This window comes from Onychomys torridus, chromosome 14 (genome assembly GCF_903995425.1).
Source record: "Onychomys torridus chromosome 14, mOncTor1.1, whole genome shotgun sequence".
Classification (NCBI taxonomy): domain Eukaryota; kingdom Metazoa; phylum Chordata; class Mammalia; order Rodentia; family Cricetidae; genus Onychomys; species Onychomys torridus.
Genome location: NC_050456.1, coordinates 41,336,543 through 41,363,656, shown reverse-complemented (window position 1 = coordinate 41,363,656; position 27,114 = coordinate 41,336,543). Strand labels below are relative to the sequence as shown.

The following is a 27,114-nucleotide window of genomic DNA, read 5'->3' as shown; positions in this document are numbered from 1 at the left end:
GCTGAGGTTCAAAGTGTGCCACTACACCAGGCCTTGAAGCGTGCCGCCTGGACACTCAGGTGCTACTCATACCGCTCACCGAAACCTTGGGGTCCACTCCTCTAGCTAGGCACCCGCCTCCTTTACAGTTGGCCTTTCTGAAGAACACTGATACTCCGAAGTGGGGCCTGGCCAGGGTCCTTCAAGACACTTTATCCAACCAATCTTGAGTTGTGCAGGGGTTTTGTGGTGGTGGTGTTTTGGAAGGGGGTTATTCATGTTTTTATTTCCTGTATGGGTGTTCTGCCTGATGCACGTCTGTGCACCACAGGCCTGCTGGGTACTCACAGAAGCTAGAAGAGGGCGTAGGATCCCCTAGAAGTGGATTTACGACAGCTGTGAGCTGCCATGTGGGGGCACTGGACACTGACCCTGGGTCCTCTGGAAGGGCAGCCCGTGCTCTCCCATCTTACGGTCCCTATCTATCCAAGTGCCCACACTACCCTTCAACACTATGATCCTCCTGAACCAGTCTTCCTGCCCCGATTTCCATACTACTCCAGGTTCCCCATCCTTGTCTCCTTGGGAGGCTTCCCCTCTTCTCCTCAGCCATTAAGTACTGGCAGTCTTCAGGCTTCTTCTTCTTCCACATGCTGCAAGAGCTCCCTAAGCTTTTCCATCAAGTCTCATGGATTGTGCTCCTTCAATATGGAAACTTTAACCTAGTGTTTTCTAGCAAATCTCAATCTCCAAGTTAACCACTCTCATCAGTGCATGACATCAACTTCTGATTTTGTCCCTTTGCATGCATCCTAGTACTACTCCAAACTGCACTTTTTAAATTAAAATACTTATCACACTTATTTTCATTTTGTGTTGAGTGCTCTGCCTGCATGTTTGTCTCTGCACCATGTGAAAACTGCCTTGTGGGTGCTGGAATCAACCCGGGTCCTCTGCAAGAGCAGCCAGTGCTCTTAACTGCTGAGCCACCTCTTCAGCCCCTGAACTGTTAATACACCCAGAAAACCAAAGTCATAATTTAAAAAGCATTAAGATATTGCCCAATTGTTTTAAAGTACCAGGGAAATAGCTTCTATCTTTAGGATTTGGCATATCAACAGCAGGTACTATCAGAAGATTATCCAGGCTTGGTAGCACACGCCTTTGATCCCAGCACTCAGGAGGCAGAGGCAAGAAGATCTCTCAAGTGAGATGGAAGCCAGCCTGGTCTACAGAGCAAGCCCCAGGACAGCAAGGAATACAAAGAGAGACCTTTCTCAAAACACCAAAACAAGCCAGTCGGTGCTTATGCATGGCTTCAATCCCAGCACTCAGAATGCAGACAGGTGAATCTCTTGAGTTCAAGGCTACCTGGTCTACAGAGTGAGTTCTAGGACAGCCAGAGCTATACAGAGAAACCCTGTCTCAAAAAACAAACAAAAACCTGTTATTCTTAAAATTGTTATATTATTTTACTACAGAAAGATCAATGTGTAAAAAAAAAAAAAAAAAAAAAAAAAGAGGGGAGGGTAGCTAAAAATGCAGACTGCCAACACTACCACACCAACACTAATAGAATTTGACCATCCCATTTGTTAGCCCCTCCCCGAGCACAAATCCCCTGGAGTCTCTGCAGCTCCCAGGAGCTAGGCTGAGCTCATCCCACTTCTCACCAGTGTCTGAGTACCATTGTTTTAGAAGGGGAATACCACTAGATTCTAATTAGCAGCATAAACCTCAGGCTTTCGTTTACTTTTGAGTCCACATGGCTGTCTCGTTCCAAAGCAGCAAAACAAAATGATACCTGTTTGTGGGCTGAATAGTGGCTCCTGAAATTACCAGGCCTTAATCATATGCTACCTAATTTTGGATGTCAGGGAAAGATGGTGTTTGCAGATACAATTAAATTGTGAATTTGAGATGGGAAAGTAATCCTGGATGATCCAGGTCTACAAATGCAGCCACATGTCCTTATAAGAGTCAGAACACACCTGGCACACAGAAGTCATCTGATAGAACAGAGAAATCTGGAGATGGTCACCTTGATGTTTGGGGTGATGTGCAAAGCAAGGGATGGAATGCTAATAGCCACAGAAGGCGGGAAGAGCAACCCAAAGTCTCTGGAGTGAGCACATTCCCATGACACATTGACTAGGGAAACCCACTCTCCCCTAGAACTGGAAGAGGACACAATTAGTCAAAAGGCCTTTAAACCACCAAGTTTATGATACTTTATGAAGTTGGCTGTGAAAACTGACATCATGCTAACAGTCAAGTCCTTTTAGTGGAAGAGATGGTACTCTGCAGTAACTGCAACAGGAGAAAACCAATGGGGAGCAAGTTCCTTACCTGTCCCAAACTAAGGACTAGCTAGAAAAGGACTCACCCCCTCCAAAGACTGATCCTAATATTACATATATTCAGTATGCCAGCTTCAATTCCAAGGGGAAGACATGAATGATGTCCAGATAGTCTGACAAGCAAGTTAGCTAATTATACTATTCTGGGGCAAACAACAGAGAAAAATAGTAATCTTTAAATAGAGAACAGAAGCAAATTTGTGGACCCATCAAGCTAGAACCAATCTGGAAATTTCCTATCTTTCCTACAGTGTTGGAAGGTGCTATGCGTGCCATGAGTAGAGAAAAGTCATCAACAGACTTACACTGTGGTGGAGCCTGCAAGTTCAAAAACCAACCTCTCAGACAAGATGTGCCCACTAGTGCAATAATGCAGGACTGGGCAGGGGGCAATCAGCTACTTCTGACTGGATGTGAGGCTTGCTCCACTGGAGGGAGCCTGGTCAAAAGCCCAGGGCTGAAGTCATAGGCACGATGGCTGCAGCAGTTCTCAACCTCGAGAACCTGCAAGTGGAGACGCAATGGGAGTCAAACAACCCATACACAGGGGTCGCCTCAGACCACTGGACAACATAAATATTTAATTGTGATTTATAACAATAACAAAATTACAGTTGTGAAAAGTAGCAATGAGGTAACTCTATAGTTGGGGGCTACCACAAACTGTATTAAATTAAGGGGTCGCAGCATTAGGAAGGTTGAGAACCACTACCCTAGTGGGAAGCTTACTACTGTAATTTTGCTGAATTCTCCTGTCGAACTACCTTTAAATATTTCTATCCACAGGCTAGTGCTGCTTGCTCTTGGTCTGGGTCTGGGTCTGGGTCAGAGACGCTTCTGTTTGTAGTGAGCAGCAGTCAAGACATAACCAATCAAAGTACTGAGAACAGCAGAGTGCTCAGCCCTTACTGGAGTATTTTACCATGCCCGCTCCCTCCCCAGCCGCTGCCAAGGCTCAGGGGACACAGAGGAAGCAGGGTGGGGGGAGTGTGTGAAGTGCTGTAAACTCAATAGCAGCTATGGTTACCTGCACAAGACCAAGCCAGGGAACTTTCTAGCATAGAAGGAGCAGCATATGAGCATCCAGTTCCCAGCTGAGGACAATTGACGGCTGCTGGTAGGCTGCCCATGGCAGGCAGATGGCCTCACATAAATGTGCACACAGGTAACACGAACTGGACTCCGTGAGTTGTTAAAAAATTAAAAAGATGACAGAGTATTAAGGTGGGAGAGGTGTCTGGGGGGAGAGGGATTTGGATTAGATAGGATCAAGACACACTGTATGTATGTATGAAATTGTCAAAAGAATAAAAAATATCCCCAAAAAGTATGGAACCAAAATAAATTCTAGAGATACTCAGCAATGTGCTGACTTTGATTTACTCTAGAACACTAAACCACTTACACATAAAAAAAATTTAAAAACCTGGCTTGTGAAACATGAAAAAAATGTCGTTAAAAAGGTAAGAATATAAATTTAGGATATTAAAAACCTGCACCATTGGGCGGGAGAGATGGCTCAGAGGTTAAGAGCACCAACTGCTCTTCCAGAGGTCCTGAGTTCAATTCCCAGCACCCACATGGTGGCTCACAACCATCTGCAATGAGATCTGGCGCCCTCTTCCTGTATACATAATAAATAAATAAATAAATCCTTAAGAATGTCTTAAAAAACAAACAAACAAAAAAAACCACAAAAAAACCTGCACCATTTAGCCGGCTTAAGAAGACTTAGGAGATGTCAAGGCCATAGCGTCAGTGAGCAGAGACAAATGAATGAGCAGCCGGGGAAAGGGTGCAGGCCGTGCAGAGGCAGCTCTCCCAGCACACTGTAAGGAAACCAAACAGCACGGACAGACTAACCTCCTCAGAAGGAACAAGCCAGAGAGGGAAAAAAACAAGTGTGCTTCTGAGTGCAGCCCAACTGCCCTCTACAAAGTCATGCTCAGGAGCAGCCCAATCCAGCGCTGGGCGGAAATCTAAGGATGTTTTAGGTTTATGATTTTATATCGGGCTGTACTCATCCCTATTTGGGGACATATACCTGGAAGGTTTCATTAATCATGAAATCAATGTAAATTTAGTAGAAACTGGCCAGCACCAAAGCGTATTTCAAGAATATAATGGTTCACACAAACTTAACATGTCCCCTTCTTCTCAAAAAGAGACAAATCAGCCTGGCTGCACTTCTTTAGAATATCAAATAGGCAACGATGAAATGATGTCTATATATTCTGTGGCTAAGGAAGTACATTCCAACAATTATATATTATTGTGCAAACATGCTCATTAACAGATACCCAAAAAAAAAAAAAAAACACCAAAAAAAACACCAAAAAAACAAATTAAATGTGATTTTAAATCACAAGTGCTCATTTTAGAAACATAGCTATGGACCTGTATTAAAGATTGTTATCAATATATTATTTCTTTAAAAGTTCAAAGGAGTCACATGTTGTGACAGATGCCTTTAATCCTAGCACTCAGGAAGCAGAGGCAGGTGGCTCTCTTTGAATTTGAGGCTAGCCTGGTCTACACAGTAAGTTCTAGGCTAGGTTTAAAACAGTTAGGCCACCTCAAAAACAAAACAAAAAAACCTAAAAAGTTCAAAGAAAAAAAGCGTAACTATATTTATTATACCCTAAAAGAAATTTAAAGTCAAAGATGAAACACTGTGATTAGAACAATTCCTAGGAAAAAAACAAGAACAAGTATTATTCCTGTTATTTAACAATGTCTCTCAAGATTAGTCAATACAGTGGAGTAAGTAAGATAAAGAGATGCAAAATGATAAGAGATCAAATTGTGTTACCAGCAACTATTCAAAACCTAACATTTACATAAAAAACTGTGAGGTCATAGGGATATAGAAAAACCACAAGAAAACTATTAACAATTGTCACTTAGAAAATCAAGAGAAATGGCCATACAAACAAGAAACTTTCCAACTGGATCTGGCAGTATGTGTCCATTGCCCCAGCATCTGAGAGTCTGAGGGAGAATATCAAGTTCAAGGCTAGCCAAAGCCCACGCAGCAAGGCCCTGCCTGTGGCCAATGTTCAGAAAGGACTAGGACTTTAAGGCAGCATTGGAGTAAGAGACTTTACCAGACAGCCTCATTATAAAGATGGCTATCATCTCACTTTAGTGGGCTACAAACTCAATATAATCACAAGTAGCCCTTTTGGTTCCCAGACCTTGGTCAAATTTCAAAATAAACTGAAAAACAAACAAACAAACAAACAAACACCAAACAACTGAATGGCCGACACATTCTCAAGTATGATGAGAATGCGCACGATCAAGGTATGTAAGAAGGGTGTTGAAACAAACTTGCTAAGGGCAACAGACCTGCGATTTCAGAGCAAATATGGGCACAGGTGCGGCAATGGTGAGAGCAGCGGGCCTTGTCACCCCTGTAGTGGGGGGCTACCTCCGACCTTACAAATAGCCCTAGAGTAAATAGACTTCTATCTTGAATTTCCTAACAAGCCACACCAGCACACCTGGGAAGGCTCTCTAAGAATGGCAGGCCTGGTACAGCGGGAAATACTAACTCCACAAGAGCAAAAAGCTGCAGCTGATAAACTCTTCTACTCAGAACCAAGTTCATTACCCTGTAGGGGGAGTGTTTAGTGAGGCACACTTCTGGACAGGAGGGTCACATATTTGAAGACATCAAGACTCTATCCATCTCAAAAACAAAACAACACAATAGCAACATCAACAAAAAATTCGGAAAGGCAAGCAATTTCAAGTGTCTGCAATATGTGTATTCCTAAATATGTAGAAGGTTAGGACAAGAACTACTGATGTATCATTTTGAGATTTGAGTCTCCTGTAACCAGGGGCCTGGAGCTGGCTGAGGCCTAAGACAGCTTTAAGTCTGAATCCTCCAGCTTCAACTGCTGAGAAGAACAAACACTTCAAGAGAAATAAAATGGAAAAAGGTATCAACAGGCGATTAAGTGAATAAATAAAAAACAAACGGCCAATAAATACACAGACCCACCACCCTGACTAGTCTTGCTGCTGTATTTTACAGGTGTATGCATTTCTTGATGCACAGGTGTTCTGCCTGAGGGTACACATGCACACCATTTATGCGCGTGGTGCTCTCAGAGGTCTGAGGGTGTCAAGGACCCTGCATGAGCTTTTGGCTGAGGCCGCCCCACGCAGTACGTGAGCCGTTTCTCCAGCCTTCTTGAAGGCCATTCCTACTTACCGCTCCTGGCAAAGCAGTTTTAAAAGAGTATTGCCTACAGATAGATTGGCGTCATTCTGAAGGATAGCAGATCTGTTCGAATCAGGAGTAACACACAGACATAGGCGCTATCTAAGGGACGCAGGATTCAGGCACTGTGGCACCTGGCTTAAGGTGAAGCAGGTTCTCTAGTGTCATCTATTACAGACATTGAAAACCAGCACAGTGGCAGCACCTCATCACAGCGAGCCAAATCTTGTTTAGCAAACGTTCTGCCAGCTCATGCCACCAGATCCCCTGGACTGGAGTGAACAGATGACTGTGGGCCACCGTGTGCATGTTGGGCACACTTCTATTAGTGGCACAGGTTTTCTTACAGGTCTATTGGGTGGTAGTTTACAAAGCCAACATCTTTAGAATGTCTCATTAATTTCCCTCTTGGGATTATAAATATTTTTTCAGACTTCTCTTGATTCAAGTATTATTTTTTAAAAAAAAGAAAGAAAAAGAAATCAATGTAATCTGTAGGTTAACTAGCTAAAAATTGTGATATTTTCTTTGTGCACCCCAATAAAGTTTATCTGAGGGTCAGAAGAAAATGCCAGCCACAATAGTAAACACAGAGGTCAGGCAATGGTGGCACATGCCATTAATCCTATCACTTGGGAGGCAGGGGTCTGCATGGATTTCTGTGAGTTCAAGGACACTCTGGGAACAGAGCCAGGCATGGTGGCACATGCCTTAAATTCCAACACTAGTTAACCATAAAGGTCTGGAGGTCTGTACAGAAGACAGGAAGTGATGTAGCTGGGTGGAGAGAGGAAGTGAGATGGCAGAACAGAAAGGCATATAAGTATGGGTGGGGATACAGGAAGTAGGTCTCTTTGGAGACTGAGGAGTTGGTGAGGTGAGGTTGGCTGTGCTTGTCCTATTCTCTGATCTCTCAGTTTTTCTCCCCAATATCTAGCTTTGGGTTTTTAATTAATAAGACCGTTCAGCAATTCGTCTTACAAAAAAAAAAAAACCAATAAATATTCTTGTTTCTCCTATAATTTATAAAAGTTTTTAATAGGAGTAATTTATAAAAGTTAATACAGATTTTTTGTTTTGTTTTGTTTTGTTGAGACAGGGTTTCTCAGCGTAGCTTTGTGCCTTTCCTGGAACTCACTTTGGAGACCAGGCTGGCCTCGAACTCAGAGAGATCCGCCTGGCTCTGCCTCTCGAATGCTGGGATTAAAGGCGTGCGCCACCTCCGCCTGGCCAGATTTTTATATATTATTATATTATAAGTCTTTTACAAAGTATCCTTATTATTAAAACAAATAATACATTCTAAACCTGTCTCCATTACAAGCTCAATATAAAATAGGTAACTTTGTTAAAATAAAGAACCTCATTAGGTGATGAGGGGAGCGGGAAACACAACTTATTCCTAGCACTGGGGAGGCAGAGGCAGGGGGATCTCGTGAGTTCCAAGCCAGCCTGACCTACAGTGAAACCCTGCCTTGAAAAAATAAAAACCAAATATGAAGATGATGAAGAAGAAGAACCCTACAACACATTTCTATCACTTCATCTTTAAAAAACTATGTGCCACTGGGCGGTGGTGGTGTACGCAAAGCTACACAGAGAAACCCTGTCTTGAAAAACCAAAAAAAAAAAAAAAAAGAAAAAAAAAAGAACTATATACCAAATACTCTAGGCATGCCAGATGGTGGCACACGCCTTTAATCCCAGTACTCAGGAAGCAGAGGCAGGTGATTATCTGTGAGTTCCAGGACAGCCAAGGTTACACAGAGAAACCAAACCCTGTCTCAAAAAATAAAAACCAAACCAAACAAACAAAAAAATTCTAGGCAGTGGGGTGGTGGTGGCGTATGCCTTTAATCCCAGAACTCGGGAGGCAGAGACAGGTGAATCTCTGTGAGTTCGAGGCCAGCCTGGGCTACAGAGTGACTTCCAGGAAAGGCGCACAGTTACACAGAGAAACCCTGTCTTGAAAAAACAAAACAAAAAACAAAAGGGGGGGGGGGATGGCTCAGAGGTTAAGAGCACTGACTGCTCTTCCAGAGGTCCTGAGTTCAATTCCCAGCAACCACATAGTGGTTCACAACCATCTGTAATGAGATCTGGTGCCCTCTTCTGGCCTGCAGTCATACATGCTGTATATATAATAAATAAATAAATCTTTAGAAAAATATTCTAGGCAAATACAAAGAACTAAGTATTTGCGGAAAAATGGAAGACATATTAAGTGAAATAATTTTAAAAGACTGACACTGCATGCTTTACACACACACACACACACACACACACACACACACACACACACCCCACAGCCAATAGGAACTATTTCAGGGAAGAGGGACCTGTGAAAGTGGTGGGGGGTAGGGGAGGGAAGGTAGCAAGGAGGCATGACTACAGGAGCAAAGTACAGTGATAACATGCATGTACAGAGATCAATACAACCCATTACTCTGTATGAGAATCGATGACGGAGGGGTTAAATCCAGTTTTCTCTGTCTCCTTGAAAACTGTATAATGGGCTAGAAGAAGGCTCAGCATTTACCAACCCTTGTCTTCTTCTAATCTAAAGAACTGAATATAATGTTTACTCTATAGTATCCAATCAAACATATACTACGACATCTCATAGTTCATACCCTACTGCCCTCAACTTTCCAATTCGTTTACAGTAGCTTTTACTGACTTTAAAATTCTACGTGGGTTTCTGATTTCTGGAGGGCACTTTCACTGACTGATCCTAAAATCTCACTAATAATTCCGACTAAACCAGACAATCCTTATCTCCCACACTGAGTCATTTTCTAATTAGCTCTATTTTGCTGGTTAATGAGGGACTTCCAAAGCAACCCTGTTGTGTGGTATTTTGGTCGAATTCTAACAATAAAGTTTGCTATCAGAGGGTAGAGCTAGCTAGCTACTAGCTGACCAAAATTAACCATAGAAGTTTTGGAGGACTGCGGACAGATAGAGAGACATAGTGGGCAGGCTGAGAGAGGGTTGTGGCCCTTTTGGATAGAGGAATAACAGAGACAGGAGGTCACCGGTCACTTCTCTGATCACTCAGGTTCTTACCCCATATCTGACTTCCGAGTTTTTATTGATAAAGAATAATTAGATAAATGCATCACAACCCAGTATGGGCAGCATCCAGACCAGGTTCCTCAAACATGGAACCTTAGGTGGATGCTATTGAGTCCTCTGGGAAACTCCTCCAAAAACCTATTTCAAGGTTATTCTATGATTTTACTATGCTACATTGGTTCTAAACTGAATACCTTGGATAAGAAGACTTATTGCTCATCTTCAAAATTCCTAAGCAAGGGTCTAGAAAAAGTCTTAAGGATATTAAGTATCAGAAAGGTATTAATTTTGCTCATCACTGAAGTATGACAGGAATTCATACAGCACTCACAGTTATGTTTTAAACTCACCCATGTGTTACTTTTGATCACAGTACACTTTGGCTTGAAGTCCTCCTCTTCCCTCCCCAGCTCTCTCAGGCTCTCATTCTGTAGCCCTGGCTAGCCTGGAACTTATTGTGTAGAGCAGGCTTGGCCTTGAATTAGAGACTGATTTGCCTCTGTCCTCCAAGTTCGAGGATTACAGGTATCCCTCCTAAGGCCCAGCTTTCTTCTTCTCTTCATGGACCTTGTTTATAGCCTATTGTCCACAAATCCAGTGCGATGAAGATCTGGACAGCCATTCTAATTTGGGTCTCACAGTATACTTCTCCACACCCTGAGCAATGTTATTCTATATACCCATCTTGCTTTTAAGGCTTCCTCACGGAACTGAGGCTGAGGTAAGGAGGACTGAGTAAACCCAAGAATTGGGGACCAGTTGGAGTGACAGCGGGAAGATCTGTCCCCCAAACAGTTTAAAATCAAACACACAGCAACTGTAGCAATGGCTGCATAATTCTGTGAACATATAAAAAACTTCAACTATAAATTTTAAATGAGCAAATTTACGACATAAGTAATAAAGCTGTTTAAGACTATCAGTGCTGGGCGGTGGTGGCGCACGCCTGTAATCCCAGCACTCGGGAGGCAGAGGCAGGTGGATCTCTGTGAGTTCGAGGCCAGTCTGGTCTACAGAGCTAGTCTAGGACAGGCTCCAAAACTACAGAGAGACCCTGTCTCGAAACCCCCCCCCCCAAAAAAAGACTATCACTATAGCTTTTTTCATATTTTATTTTACATAAAATGGCTAAAAGAAGTGGCCATAGACTAGACATACTAATATGGAAAGGATCTATACTTGTTTTCCTAAAAGTGAAAGAAGTAACTGGGACGTTTCTCAGCTGGCCAATATTTCATGGTATAGCCTCAGCTAAATATTTATTTTTTGTCTTTTTTTTTTCCCAGAGCTGAGGACTAAACCCAGGGCCTCAAGCGCTCTACCACTGTGCTAAATCCCCAACCCCTAAATATTTATTTTTTTCAATTAAATATTTACCTTCCTTCAACAACAAAAAGCTTTAATCCTAATGCAAATGAACTCCTGTATTAAATATGCCCCCCAAGTAAAAGCTTTAAAAAATGCAAAATGCAACTAGAATCAACTAACTGAACCAAGCAAACAAGACAAAGGTCTACTATGCTAAAGGTCATTTTTCTAAGCCCCAATTATTAAGAAAAAAAATCAGTTCTTGCCAGACTAGGTAAAAATTTACAGATGTTCCAGCTAGTCAGTTTGACAGATGTTGGCAACAGTTTCAGGATGCACATTATAGAGCTTTGTGACTTGTGTTTCATAACAATAAAAAAAGACCAGTATCTTCTAGACTGTTGAGATTTGAATTGCACACTGCATAAAGTAGCTCTCATATTTACCTAGGTGTGTCTCACACAATTTTTTAAAGTAATTTTTACAAGTATACTGAATAACAACTTGCCTGAAAAAATACTAGTGAGCATAAAAATTAGAGATTGACTCATTTTCTCCAACATTTAGAGATTTGAATGGCATAGTTCTATTTCATCTGTAAAGTTTTCTAAGAATGTTTGATACATACAATCTCAATTGGCCTCATTTGTTAACTGATTCAAATTTATCAGCTTGGAATAACAACTACAGATTTTAAAATGTAGTTAGTTCCTAGTTTGCTAATTTTTAATCCTTGCATAACAATTCAGATTCGGCTGACCCAGAAAACAACAGCTGACTTTCTGAGCCAATTCACCCCCCCCCCACTTTTGTGCTGAAAACAAGCCCCTCAACTGAACATCTTCTGCATTTGCTAAAAACCTTGTATATTTAAGTTGAAAGAAGGAAGAAATGAGCAAAAAATAAAAATAAAAAATAAAAAAGGAAGACATTTCTAAATATTTTGCATCTGAAATGTCTCCTCTAGGAAAGACAGCCAATAGCAGCTGCTCTGAAAAGACTTCTGAGTAGATATGTCTTCCAAAACAAATACTACAGCCACTGAATCTATATACTGCCACACACATATTTTCTATGTAGGATAAGGATACCAGGAAAGGAAGGGAGAATAAAAATTTAAGATGACAATTATATCCAACTACTACCTATATTTGGCCCAAGAGGAATGTCAAGTCCCTATCATTTTCCTTGCCTCAGGAAACAGATCCACCAGAAGCCTGTATTTCCCTTGGTAGTACTTACTGCCAGAGAAATCTCTCCTTTTGTATTTCAGCGTCATCAAGGAAGGGAGCATGGCTTTTTGGTCAGGACTTAGCGCAGGCTAACACCTACAGGATGCATGTGTAAGGAGAATGAATGGCACTGACCACCTTGACTTGCCAGGGATTCATGATTCTCCTCTACACAAGATAGTCTCATGGAAGCTGCTCTGCCAACGGTGTCTTAACCAATTCCATCTTGCTCAGTCTACAGAACGCACAGTTCATTCTGGTTCACCACCACAGAAACAGTAATACATCATAAATAGGAAAACTATTGAGCAGGGCATGGTACTGCACCCGTGAAGTGGGGGAGGGAGAATGAGTGGGGATATCTCTTGTGTTGAGTTGTTGAGAGACGAGCCTGGGCAACCTGGTGAGGTCCCCATCTCAGGAAAACAGCAAACTAGAGTTAGAGTTGGGTTCATTACAAATTACAAGGCAATTCAGACACGACAAGGACGAATTTAGGCGAGCAGGAACCACTCACTCTGCCGTGGCCTTGGAGTTATACCCGAGGAGCACTATTTGCCCACAGCCAGCACAGGGCCAGCAGCTCTCCAGAGGTCCCGTGACTGGCTAGAAGCTGAAGGACCCCCAGCAGCAGGAAGCATCTTTACAGACAGATAAAAGATCTGAACTCATATGGGGTAAACTGTGGGCTGACCACATAACAGAAGCAGTCCCTTCCAAGACCTGCCCCTGACATCTCAGTGGGAACTGCGGTCCAAGCCAGGACAACCACTCCCCACCACACCATTTTGAAGCATGATGACAAGCTATGAAGATTTTTTCTAAAGCTTGACAAATTTTGAGATTTTGCAGAGAAAATACAAAGTGATGCTTTACCTATCTTTCACTATGGAATTCCATTAACAAAGGAAGGCAAACCATATTTATATTTATAGATGTAAAAACAAAATCTGGTTAAATTTTCTACCAGTCATACTAAAGGAAGCAGCACTAAAAATTTAGGCATTCAAAGTTGGTAATCAATTATGTTATTCTTTGAAAAAGAACAGAGAGCTCTTGAATAACATATTCACTAAAATAATTAAGATACATATAGCATGAATGATTTTCTCCATCTCTACTTCAGTCATATCATAGATGAATGCAAATACTAGCCTAAATTTAAACTGAATTACACATGACCTATGCTTTCTCTTGGTCTGACATATTTCTGGCTGACATCCAGTTTTTTTTGCTGTGTAATCACAAACCACAAGAGACTGAAAAGATTTAACAAGCACACACTAAGGATCTATTTCTAATGAGTGAAGACAGGCCCCAGTTTTCAAGGACTTTCTTTTGTACTGTACCCCTATCTTAGGGGTGTGTGTGTGTGTATGTGTGTGTGCGCGCACGCGCGCGCGTGTGTCTATGTGTAGAGCTCTACTTGGTTAAAAGTTCTGAGGGAAGTCAATATGACATAATGATGTGCTTTTCAAGTGTGTTATACATAGCCAGCTTAGATTCAAACTCAACACAAGAGTAATACTCTTTGGGTACAATAGAACTGAAGTCATATCCTTCATATACAAAGACTTTGACACATCACTGCTGCTAACAGACTTTCAACAGCAGCAATAAAAATGTAATGACCCACATTTAGAGTTACCTTCAAAAGTCCCAGAACATGCATCTGGCTTTAAAGCTTTATCTCAATTTCCTCGTTTGTTAGGATACAACCAATAATACTAACTATCTGATAGGAACATTGAGAAGCTTTGAAGAGATAATTAAAAATATCTTTTAACAGTACCAGTTATATAAATGCTTGCTGTTACTAGCTAATGTCAAGGTCAGAAAAATAAGAGGCAAATAAATATTAAATTCATGACTGATCTCATTAGCATCAGTCAATAAATGAATTGAAGTCACTAATTACAAGAAATTACCCACTTAAAATCTAATAACGGAATATGAACACATATTTTCTACATCCTAGAAGTAGGGAAATACTTTGATCAACTGTAAAGTTTAACTTAGGTCTATATGAACAGACTATCTGTTAGCAATCTGGTTTTAATTAACCCTTTTGGTAACTCTTCTCTAACCAATGTACTGTCAAAGTCCTGTGACGAGATAATTCCTCTGTGATTACTAGATAACTATGACATGATCATATTTGCAATGTCAGCTACTCTGAAAAGAAATGTGTGATCACAAATGACCTATTAACCCCCAAAACCCAAATATAAGAAGTTGGAGAGAAGCTGTCAAGTCTACCATCAAGGAACCTAACCTCCACACCAACATAAGAATCTTGTCCTGCTTCAGATGCATGTAACCTTTACACTTAAACATCTCTGTTCACAAAGAGTCAGAATGTCTGCTACCATTAAGCTCATAAGCTAAACATCTCTGTTCACAAAGAGTCAGAATGTTTGCTACCAGAAAGCTCATAAGCACTCTACCTCCTCCTCCTCCTCCAGCAGGAACATATATGCCAGGCAGACCTTGATTATTCCTTACCAAATATCTCAATGTCCACTAGTCATATAGCATTGCGGTAGGCCCTGGGAATAAATGATTGTATTTCCCCTTTCAGAATCAAGCATAACTAAGATACACATACCTAGAAGGAAATACGTAATTTAAAAGCCATAGAAATAATGCAGGTGTGCTATTAAAAACGAGCTGGAGCAAATTCCAGACTGCAAATTAGTGTAAGGAAGGAAGACCCTAGAGAGGGAAGTAATAGAACACTTCAGCGACAAGGGTCCAGTTTGATGGAAACATTTTGCCTGGGATCTAAGCACAAAAGGTGCAAGAGGGAATTCCTGAGAATGTGGAGAGCCAACATGAATGACAGTACTGGGGAGGAATTCTCTACTCGCAGACTGGACTGGTGGTGGTCCAGGATTAGTGTGAGAGAGCCCAGTTACAGTTGTACTGGTCTGGGCTGAGGCAGTAGCACAACCCAGAACAGACACAAAGTCGTAATGTCCATTAAAGATGAGTTTTAAAAACAGGTAGAATTGAATTGAGCAGAATAATGCAGTTTATCTTTTCTCCTTGTTCCTAACCATGAATTTTACCTCCTCTTCAAAATACCAACTCAACTTTTCCCTACTTATTGATTATTCTCACCTTTGCTTTATTACTCCTGTTCTTTATCACCAATTTCATCATCTACTGTTGCCTAATCACCAACTCCAAACGCAGGCATGACCTTTTTCAACTCCAGAAAGCCAAGCACAATTTTCATACTTACTTGACTTTTATCCTGACTCTATATACCAACAGTCTTTACAACATGTTCTCAATTTTCTACTCACACTCAACCAATATTCCCCTAATTATTTTAATAGTCTATAAACTTAGCCTGGTGTGGTGGTGCACACCTTTAATCCCAGCATTTGGGAGGCAGAGGCAGGTGGATCTCTGAGTTCAAGGCTAAACTGGTCTACATATTGAGTTCCAGGACAGATAGGGCTGTTACAGAGAAATCTTGTCTTGAAAAACCAAAAAAGAAAAGAAAAAATAAGATTCCAAAATAGCTACCATTTATTTGGTACTTTCTTTATGACAGAAAATGTCAAGCACCCCACCACCCCCTTTTTTGAGAGAAGGTCTTGCTATATATATATAGTCTTAGCAGGCATTGAGCTTCCTATATATGAAACTCACCGAAATCACACCAAGTGCTGGTGTGAGCTACCATGGCCAATGCAAGTCCTCATATTCCACCAACCCTTTAGGACAGCCTTCTAGAGACAGTTCCATTGGACAGATAAAGAAAGCTGAGACTTACAATCAAGTAAACTGGCCAAGAACAGTCACTGTATGTGGGAAGGAGGGCAGCAAGCTACAGCTGTTGAGGGCTGATTTGCCCTACTTCTTCTGCCTTCTGGATCTTTTTGTGAGGCTCTGCTGGGTCTACTCAGAAACAGTCCCCCAGGTTCTTCACTCAGGCCCTCAACCATTCAAGATACTAACTCTACTCAGTCTCAACAGTGGTGGGGAGAACATATTTGGTTTTAACTGTCAAAGCCCTGGAAATGAAAAAATAAGCATCACCACATATCCTTTTTGAAGAGATTCTTGCAGAGGAAGACAACTATGTACTCATTTTAACACTAGAAAACCACGATTCAGAAATGGTAACCTTCAGCTTTTAAAATTCTGATTCCAGGAATTCCCTTTTAAAAGAGAGAATCCATCCACCCAGGACCATTTTCAGACTATTTTTAAATCTACAGATACAATTCTGCAATGTCACTTAGGTTCACCACGCCCATATATAGCTATCCACTGGTACTTAACAAGGGATTGGTTGCAGGATTCCACATGTCCCTCATTTGAAAAGGTGTAGTATCTGCATGTAACCTATACCCACTCTCCTGTATACATCAAGTCACCTTTGTATCACATAATACCAAACACAATGGAAATGCTATGTGAATTAAATATATATTGTTTAGAGAATAATTACAGGCAAGTTTATGAATGTTTAGAAACACATGTAATTTAAAAATACTTATTCAAGGTTGCTTGAACTAAGAGGTAAAGAACTATCTGTCAAAAAAAGAGCAGATCACATCATGTATTTTAGATAGCTTGATACAAACAAATGGTCAATAAAGTATGGGGTTTGTTTGTTTGTTTTAGTTTGGTTGTTGTTGTTGTTGTTGTTGTTTGAGACAGGGTTTCTCTGAGTAGCCTTGGCTGTCCTGGAATTTGTTCTGTAGATCTGTCTGCCTCTATCTCCCTAGTGCTAGGACTAAAGTTGTACACCACCACCACCACTGCCAGGGAAGTATAGTTTTCATTATTTACTTTCTTCTATTTATCCAGAAGAATTTTAGTTTCATGATTTTCAAATCACTATCTGCCACAAATTCAGATCCTTAATATTAATACTATATACACTTGAATCAATGGGTTGCAAATAAAAACATTAAGAATTATAAACCTAGCTGGGTGTGGTGGTGCATGTTTTTAATACCAGCCAGCACTCAGGAGGCAGAGGAGGTGGATCTCGTGAGCTCGAGAACCAAGCCAGTTCCAGGACAGCCAGAGTTGTTACACAGAGAAACCCTGTCTCAAAAAACAAAAACAAACAAAACAAAGCCAAAAATTATGAAAACTCAAGTTCCCTCTTCATCACTCACTCACAGAATACTTAAAACATCTCCATTAAAAACACAGCATTGGGGCTTGGGGATTTAGCTCAGTGGTAGAGAACTTAACCTAGCAAACGCAAGGCCCTGGGTTCTATCCTCAGCTCCACAAAAAGAAAAACAAAAAACAAAAAACAAAACAAAACAAAACAAAAAAAAAAAAAAAACCCACAGCATTGATCTCTGTGAGTTCAAGGCCAGCCTGGTTTATAGAACAAGTTCCAGAACAGCCAAGGCTACAAACCCTGTCTGGGGGGGCAGATGAACAGACCAGTATCTAAAGTCCAATTTATTCATTTTTATTTTATATATGTGAATGCTTTGCCTATATGTGTATCTGCATACCACAGCTGATGGAGGCCAGAAAGCATCAGATTCCCTAGAAATGGAGTATGGTATGGTTATGGTTATGAGCTGCCATGTTGGTGCTAACAATCAAATCTCAGTTCTTTGCTATAAAAACAGTAAATGTTCTTAACCAGAGACATCTCTCTAGCCCCAGAGTCCAATTTATCAATGCATCTAAATTTGCACTTCCCAGTTTCTTATAAAGAGCTCATTGCACTGCCTACTTTATCTAGCTCTTCCTACCTGCCTTGGAAGGACAAAAGCTCCATAGTGTATGTAGTATTATTGACAGGTAATATAAGGGTTAAAAAAAAAATCACTAAAATATTCTGAAAACTCATAATGAAGTATAAAATTGTTACTGTGGGAAGCCAAGAGTCAGGTAGATTTCTATGAGTTCCAGCCAGCCTGGTCTACATAGTGAGTTCCAGGCCAGCCAAGGCCATGTAGTGAGACACTGCCCCCCTACCCTGTCTCAAAAAACAAACAATACATTTTTTAGAATGTAACTTATTTTAGAATACATTAAACCTAGAAATCTTGAAGGAAGAAAGACTGTAATCACCTTTTCTTTTGCTATATATTAATCCAAGCTTCTTCGATGAGAATGGTTAAATAACAGGCCAGAAAATAAATACATCCTGCTAAAACAGTAACATAATATGTGAGGCAACTGAATTTTTAAATAGTTTGTTATCTAAAGCCAGGACAAATATGACAACACATACGGAAGAAATAGTTTCCTCATTACCTCATATTGTCTGTTTTCCCTTCCCCAGGGCCATCCCTATATGTATGTCCCCAGACCGAGACTGTTTTATCTTTGTGTTAACTCTTAACACAACTCTGCTGGAGCTGTTCTCAAGACTGTCTTCTGATTTGATTAAGGATGGAAAGTATTCAAAGTCATTGCTCAGACAATAGGTGATCATCTGAAGGGAACATCAAAAATAGTATCAGAATTATTTTTGCATCAGTATAGACTAAGCTTAGGACAATCCAGTCTTTAAAATTTTAAAGTAAATTTAAAAAATTTTTAAGTTTAAAATTATAAAGTAAGTAAGTAATTTTGGTTAAACCACAATCAGCAGTACAATCTATTGATCATACAGTAAACACTGAAGGTGTGGTCTGAAAAAATTAAAAAGATGAAGGCATTTAGTAACCACATAGCAATATTTACCGGGTGACAAACATGGTTGCTATACATTGGGGGGGGGGGGGCGCAGGTAATCAGGTACATTTCCAAACCAAAGTTTAATAAGGCAAAATTAACAACACTCAGCTTGAACCAACAACAACAAAAAAGACATACACACACACACACACACACAATATATATATTCTTATAACGTCCATCATATCCAACTACTAAGGGTCCCAGCTTCTTCAAACATTGCGATCTCCGGCACATGCTGTCTCCATAGGACATAGGATGTCCATCCTCCTCTCTCTCCCAAGAGTTTTTCCAGGGTTCCCAAAAGCAAAAGACCAGTGCGGGCCACCACAGAAAGCTTCCCTAAAGTATAACCACAAACTTCATGTTCTCTTAAATAGAACAGAGCCCAGAAAGAAAAATAAACTTCAGAATGCCAAAATAACTAAGTGGCTGGCACGTATCAGGCATGTATTCATTAAAGGTATGTGTAACAGCCACACGATGTCAAGGGAACAAAAACAAAAAAAAATTCAATAAATGGACATGAGGATATAATCTAGCCCTCAGCTTCCCTGATTCAGAACCTGACACTCCAAAGGTTAGAGGACTCGACCAGGGTCACAGATCTTTTGGAACACAGCCATTCCTACATGACTCTGGCAGAGCAGCGTTCCTTTCAACAGGTTATACTATAATTATGGCTCATCACTTCAGCCCTTCTTACTGAAATATAGCTATCCAATCCTGTGAAAATATAAGCCCTGCAAGAAGCAACTTGATCCCTCCAGTAGCCAATTATACTACTTCTCACACACACTTTAAAGTAACTAATGTGGAATGTTCTCTGTCTTAATAACTTTATACCACCATCATAATTACTTCCCAGATGTGTTTAGTATTAAATAAAAATATTTGAAGCAACTTGCACATGTAGTTCGTTACAACTGCAATGCCTTACTGCTGTAAGCTTCTGGGTCAAAGGCAGTCATTCCAACATAGGTGAATGTTAATCAGATATATACAAGGTAGACAACTGAGAAGCACTTGGGCTGATGGTCTAACTCTTGCACCATTCGAGAGGCCCTGAGCTAGATCTATGCCCAACAATGCAAAACAAAACCAACGTAAAACCCCCCAAGAAGAACTGTGACACTGGGAAGACATGGGATTTTTGTGCTTCAAACTATTAAATAGTAAATCGGACATTAAACCAATAAAGGCAGTATCTAAGACTTGAAAATAGAGGGTGAAGTCTCTCACTATCTTCCTTTTCTCAAGTTTCCTCATCTCTAACTACAGAAATAATCTTTGGAAAAGGCCCAGAACCTAGAAAAGACAAAAGTGTGAAAACGAAGTAATTCTGTCTGGTTAAAGAGAGGTGAGGACCAAGCACTCCTTGACTATGGAGTGAACGCTCTGGAACCCTAAGGCCCAGAAGAGAACCGTTTAAATTTTACGACTCAGAGGGCTTCTCACCCATCAAGGAAGTGGTCGTGTTTATAATCTGAAAGCCTGGGGTCTGAAAAGATTTATGTTTTTTCTTCTCATAAATGTTGAAGATTACTAATTTCCATAACGTCAAAACCATTGATTCTTCTCAAACAATGCCATTCTCCCATACTCTAACCACGTTTAAAAATACATCAGGCTCATAACTCCAACTAGCAGGAAACTTGGGGTGGGGGTGGTACTGTAGGTTGCTTAGACTCTGATCTTCGTGGATTCTAAGTACCATGTGGTGCTTGAGAAAAGAGAAAAATAACTTCGGACTCATGATGAAATTTGCAAAACATCTAAAACTCCAGTTGGCAGAAGGCTCTCCACAGCCAGCTGTCTTTCAAGAAAAAGGATCCGAGTGTATTTACAACCTACAAGCAGAAGGGAGCCGCGCCTCAACTAAACTCTAACATATAAAGAACTTTCCTCCAGTATACACGGCCAAAATGATGCAAAACCTGTAGTTTACTTCAATGGCTTTGCTCAAAGCCGGAATAATGAATGAACTGGAGGCATCACTACCGAGTTAGGGGCCTCACTTTCGGCCCAGCGGCAGAGTTTCCAAATCGTGGGGACTGCGGGGCTGGTCAGCTCCAAGGGGCGGCCTCGCTTCGGGCTCCCCCGAAAGTTCCGGGGCCGCTGGTGGCCCGCCCCGCCCGCCCGAGGGTCGCGCCCCCTCCCCGCCGCCGCGCACAGCCTGCCCCCGCCCCCGCCGCGCGTTAACCCCTCGCCGCCCGCCGCGGGCTCCGGGAGGAGGCCGCCCAGGGGGAGGAGTTGTCGCGTCTCCTCCCGGGAGCGCCCGGGCAAACGCCCGGCTTGTTTACAGGCCCCAGGCCTGGCCGCCGCCGCCGCCGCCGCCGCGCAGGCCCGCCCGCCCGCCCTCGCCCGAGCGACGCGCTTACCCGGAGCAGCCGCGGGCGGGCGGGTCCCTTGGTCGACCTGGGTGGCGACGGCGACGACGGCAGCCGGGCACGGGGTCCCGCGGCGGCGGCGGCAGCGGCGGCGGCGGCCGGGCCCGGGCAGAAGGAGGGGAGGAGCCGGGCTGGGTCCGGGCCCCCGGCTCTCGGAGCCCTCGCGGCTCAGATCATCCGGGCGTCGGAGCGGGAGGCAGAGAGCGGGGCCCGCGGGAGGCGGAGGAGGCGCCGAGGACTCATCGCTTGCCGCCCCACCTGCCTGCCTGCCTGCCTGGGCCCCCCCCCCCCCGCCCCAGCCACCCGATCCCGAGCTGCGGACCCGGCCGGCGCGGAGACCACGGCGTTCTGGCTCCCGCGCGCGCTCCCGCCCCTCCCTCGCGCCACCGCCGCCGCCGCCGCCTCTAGCGCGGCCCCGCGCACGCGCGCTCTCGACGGCGCCGCCCCTCCCCCTGCCCGGCCCCGCCCCGCCCCGCGCCGCCCGCTCCTCCACCCCACCCCCACCCTCGCCCGGCAGCTGCGGCGCGGCCCAGCGGCTGGAGAGACCCGGATGTAGGAGGCCCGGAACTGCGGCGAGGGCGGGGTGGGGGGGAAGGAAGGGGCTGCGGTGACGTCACTACCCTGCGCTGCTCCCTAGCGGGTGGCTGTAGGGCGTCCGGCGCCGGGGGCCGGGTCTCTGGGTGGGAGCCAGGCGGCCGGCCTTCGCGGTGGGGCGCTCGGGTCCCCTCCAAACCCGCCGTCGTCCGTCCACACCGCCTTTTACACCTGCCTACAGACACCGATCTCCTGGCGCAGTCGCGGCTAGGGCCCGGCGTGGGGCAGTCAGCCTCCTTCTGCGACCCCAGGAGTCCCACCCGGGGGCGGCGGCCATACCGCGCACGTGTGTGTGTGTGTGTGTGCGCGCGTGTGTAACCAGTTCACGCCTTGGGACATGTGCCCAGGGCTTCTGGCAGGCGGTCCCTGCCTGTGTCGCTCCAGGGATTCCGAATTGTATTTATGTGCGCGTTAACAGGGTCACGTGATTCCGTCTCAACGGGCACTTCCCAAGACCTCCAATGAGGTTCCAGGAACCGAGGTATTTTCAAACTCCAGAGGACAATCAGGAACGTGACAGCCGCTTCCGTCAAGAGCTAAGAGATGAGCTAAAGGTGGTTGAAACTGCACGTGCAGGCGGCCAAGATCCAGTTTAGCTAGCTAGACCACAGAACACCCGACCCACGCTGCTTGCAGACGCCGGGGGATAGAATGACAAACCCTAGGCAGCCAATGAATCAGAGCTGGAAAGCAGTACATCACCAGTATGAGTTCCTATTGGCTGGGGTGCCTTCCCAGCTTCTCGGTCACAGGTTTAACCCTTACACCATATTGGCAGGAACAGAAGTTTAAGAGAGATTCTGGTATAATACAAAGAAAGACGAAACGTTTCGTTGAAATAAGCTTAGTACTTAAAAAATAACACTAAAACTATTAGCCAAAATCAGCTCTGGCCAGTAAGAAGATGAATTTCATTAAGGCCTTCCCTTTTTTCTCTCCGGTGCTTGCTGTAGCAATGTGTACTCTGTTACTTTGTGTCTCCTAAAATTACTACATTGTCTTGACTGTTAGATAAAATGCAAGCTGCTTTTTGCTGGCTGTCATTCAAAAAAGCTATTTCTCTACTTTGGAAGTTGTGAAAGCCATTTCCAATATTTTCAGCATGACTTTTGGGAAAAGATTGTTTCCTTCACTTTTACACCTGACACCTAATGGCAATGACTGCCGGTTGCTGGCAGACCACATCTTCACTGAACCTCCAAATCGCTCGATATCTTGGGGAGTAAGGTGAAAAAAATGTAACATTTCCAGGTATTTAAAGTAAAAATAAAATTCGCGATGCGTTTAATTCTCTACCCAAGTGCTGAAGATAAACGAAATTAGTTGAGAAGTCTTTTAATGAAATGCTGCCTTGTTGGAATGAATATATTATCATATATAATATATATTAAAGTAATATATTTGTTTAGGTTTTCTTGTTAAGTGGTGATGCTGGGGGTTGAAAACAGGGTCCTTTGCTCGTTAGTCAAGGAACTCAGCCACTGAACTCTGTCCTCAGCCCTGGTTAGGGTTTTTGGTGGGGGTGGGTTTTTATGTATATGTGCCTGTGTTTTGTTTTTGAGACAAACAGGGTCTCTATGTAGCTCTAGCTGGTCTAGAATTCTCTATGTAGATCATGCTAGCCGCAAGCACACAGTGACCCTCCCGATTCTGCCTCTGGATTGCTGATATTCCGAGAGTGTTCCTCCACACCTGGCTAAATTCTTGGTACTTTGAATACTTCAACAAGTTAGGACATGATGAGCATGCTAGTGGGTTCGTTAACATTCTGAGATACAAAAGTCATGTGAGAGCCACCATCTAGTGCCGTGTGTGTGTGTGTGTGTGTGTGTGTGTGTGTGTGTGTGTTGTTCAGGACAGTCTTAGATATTTCAGGCTGACCTTGAACTCTATGAAACTGAGGATGACTTTTAATTCATCCTCTGGCTTCCACCTCCCTACTCCTGGGTGCACCACCACACCTGTCTAGAGCGCTCTTAAGCAATAAATTTTCATGTTGAAAGAAAAGCTGAGTCATCTGTGTACTCTATAGAGAATTGGGAGGTTTTTGTCAGGCTTCGTTAAGGTTTACATTCCTGAAGCCTCACTGTTCTGTCTTTGTAAGAAAGCCTGGGTAACAGAAGAGGTAGAAAAATTCAAAATGTAATCATAAGGAGATTTCTCAGGAGTCTTCCCAATGTGTCACAGACAGTCAGTCAGCTGTGCTTACCAAGTCTCATTTTAGACACAATTTGTACGGATATTTTCAAATGAATGAGGGAACTTGTGAGCTATAAAGCTAACATTTAAAAACTTGAAATAAGATATATCAATATCATCTAAAATGTTGATTATGATATTCCCTTATCTTATTAAATTTCTTTGCTGTTTAAAGCAAGGTCTCTCTATATGTAGTCTTGGCTGCTTGGAACTCACTGTATAGAAGTGGCTGGCCTTGAACACACAGAAATCCACCCGCCTCAGCCTCCTCAGTGCTGGGATAAAGGTGTGTGCCACCACTCCCAGCTCTCTTATTAAATCTTCTACCAAGGAGAAAGGGGAAATATATATAGGAGGAAAGGAACTTTGGAAATAAGAGGGTTAAATGTTTTTCAATTTTGAGCTCTATGGCTTTACTTCATCTTCCAACATGTTCGAAGTCTTCACAATAAGTTTTGGTGAAATATCAGTTTGATCATTTTTACATATATAAAACTATCGCCAGGCGGTGGTGGCATATGCTTTTAATCCCAGCACTCGGGAGGCAGAGCCAGGCAGATCTCTGTGAGTTCGAGGCCAGCCTGGGCTACCAAGTGAGCTCCAGGAAAGGCACAAAGCTACACAGAGAAACCCTGTCTCGAAAAACCAAAAAAAGCCCACTATCATATTGCACACAGGGAATCTTATTTTTATATTTTAGTTAACAAAGAGAAAGGAAGTTGAAAGGTCGGTTTCAGAGTGCTCCAGTAGCTTAGAAATTGAGAGACTTGGGGCAAGCACTTGGACTACAGTAGCAAAGCTAATGCCTAATATTGAAATGAACTACTAATATACAATTAAAGCCAAGCACACTCTATATTCTCCCATTAAAGATGAACTATTAGCATACAATTAAACCCTAGTTACACTCAGTACTCTCTCCCTTTCCTCTACAATCCTGATTTTTTTGGTTTTTCGAGACAGGGTTTCTCTGTGTAGCTTTGCGCCTTTCCTGGAACTCACTCTGTAGCCCAAGCTGGCTTCGAACTCACAGAGATCCGCCTGCCTCTGCCTCCCCAAGTGCTGGGATTAAAGACGTGCGCCATCACCGCCCGGCTTCTACAATCCTGATTTTAAAAAAAGAAAAAGCATAGGGGCAGGGGGTCGGGGTGGCCCACAGTCCTTATTCCCTAACTATTGTGGATACACCCAGAGACTCAGCCACGAGAGGGCCTCACCTGGGCCTCTCAAAGTGCTTCTCCGGCATGTAAGTGACCCCACCACCACCACCACCACCAAAGGATGCCTGAGGAGCCCCCTCCCTCCAGCCAGCCAGCCGTTCTTCCACCACAAGCCGAGAACTCCCCTCAGTTAGGAAACCAAGTGTGCCAGAGGTCCAGCCCTCCCTTCCTCTGCCGCTCGCCCGCCCGCCCACCCGCATGCTTCACTACCTGGTGTGTGCCTGTCTCTCTCCCAGAGCCTCTTCTTGTGTCCTCTTGCACGTCTTCTTCTTGTCTCTCTTCTCCCTTTCTTCTGCACTCTTCTTATCTCATTCCCCTTCCTGGCTCTCATTTTTCTCTTCCTTGATTTGAATAGCTTAATCCAAAATGCAGTTTCTCTTAGCCATTTTCTACTGAACTTGGACAAATGAGTAGCTAGCACTAAACTAATTTCATTCAGGGGTGGGGTGCCCCACCCCATCCCCTCCCTCCCTCGCCCCCCCTCACCATATCATGTTAATGAAAAAATGGCTGTTGACAGGACTGTGAAGGAATGAGAAGGGTTAGGGAATCCTGCCCTATGTGACATCACCCCCGAGGTGGGGGAGGGGCAGGGTAGCCCTTTCTGTGTCTCCTCTTGGTCCCCGAGAAAAATGTGGACAACTCTAAGCGCTGCTAGTCAAGCGCTAGTGAAGGGCCTCTTCCCTCAAGCCCCAGCGTGTGGCTATGGCCTAACACTGCCTCTTAGCAGACAAGCGTCTCTTATCTGACAGGTAGTCATTGTATGCCAGGCACTGGGCTGGATGTGGTGGTAAATGACAAGGATGAAAAGGATCCCTGCCCCCCCAGAACCGGCCTTAGAATGAGGGACATTCACAAAGAAGTGAATAAATAAAATTCGGTGGCAGGGCGGTGGCGGTGCACGCCTTTAATCCCAGCACTTAGGAGGCAGAGCCAGGCGGATCTCTGTGAGTTCAAGGCCAGCCTGGTCTACAGAGCAAAATCCAAGACAGGCACCAAAGCTACATAGAGATAGCCTATCTCAATAAAATAAAACAAAAAATAAAATTAGGTGCCATGAAGGTGGTAAATGGGACAGTGGAGGAGGTGACTTGAACCTAGATGTTTAGAATAAGAGGTTAGCCTGGTAAAGAATTGGGGGAACATTTTTCAGGCAGAGGTAAAACTCTGTACATATGGTGTATGAGGGTGTGCATCCACCTGCCTGTGTGGAAGCCAGAGGTTGACATCCAGTGTCTTCCACTGTCTGCTTTATTTACTTATTTATTTTGAGACAAGGTCTCTCCCTGAACCCGGAGTTTGCTATCAAGACTCTTACCTCCATCTCCCCTACACTAGGTTACAGAGATGGACACCACCACGCCTGGCTTTTCACATGCGTGCCTGGGGTCTGACATCAGCTCCTCACACATCAGCTCCTAGCAAGCACTTTACAGACTGACCCATTGACCCTGCCCCAGGGGAACTATTTTTAATTAGTAAATACTAGCAAATTTTAAGGGGACTCCTCAAAAACAATTCACCTTGGCATTACTATTCCTGACATTGTGGGAGATCCTGAACTAAACCACATCCTTGAAAGTAAAATGGCAACAGTTTTACATTTTAACAGTGACAGGTTGGTTGGAAACAAACAGTGAAATAAATGGCCATCACAATAAAGCCTTTTATCAGTACAATCAGAGAGACCTGTTGGCTTAATCCTGTCAACAAACCCTGTGTAGGGACAGGCCAAGGACTATGGTAGCCTTCTTTACAGAAGAGAAAACCAAGCTCCAGAGAGGCAGCAATTACTCAGGGTCACAGAAAGCAAGGACTGGTACCCTGGACTTTTTCCGT

General features: G+C 43.4%; 2 protein-coding genes across 2 annotated transcripts in view; both read right to left on the bottom strand.

Annotated features, from left to right (window-relative positions):
* Ppm1a (protein phosphatase, Mg2+/Mn2+ dependent 1A) overlaps positions 1-21,709 on the bottom strand; it is a 39,363-nt gene extending 17,654 nt beyond the window's left edge. Inside the window, exon 1 of the mRNA XM_036205862.1 lies at positions 21,254-21,709. The gene's annotated coding sequence lies outside the window, so the exon portion shown is untranslated. The remainder of the gene's footprint in view (positions 1-21,253) is intronic.
* Positions 20,835-24,487, bottom strand: LOC118595259 (translation initiation factor IF-2-like). The gene is made up of 3 exons (XM_036205634.1): positions 24,473-24,487; positions 21,883-22,095; positions 20,835-21,536 (listed from the first exon to the last, which is right to left on the bottom strand). The coding sequence occupies exons 1-3, from the start codon at positions 24,485-24,487 to the stop codon at positions 20,835-20,837; spliced, it is 930 nt and encodes a 309-aa protein (XP_036061527.1).
* Between the last annotated feature and the right edge of the window lie 2,627 nt (positions 24,488-27,114).

What these genes read in the sequence shown, in the direction of transcription:
- LOC118595259 (XM_036205634.1), bottom strand. An exon ending in CCGCTAGGGAGCAGCGCAGG is followed by an intron (nt 21,537 to 21,882) that starts GTAGTGACGTCA and finishes GGGGGGGCCCAG; the next exon opens with GCAGGCAGGCAGGCAGGTGG.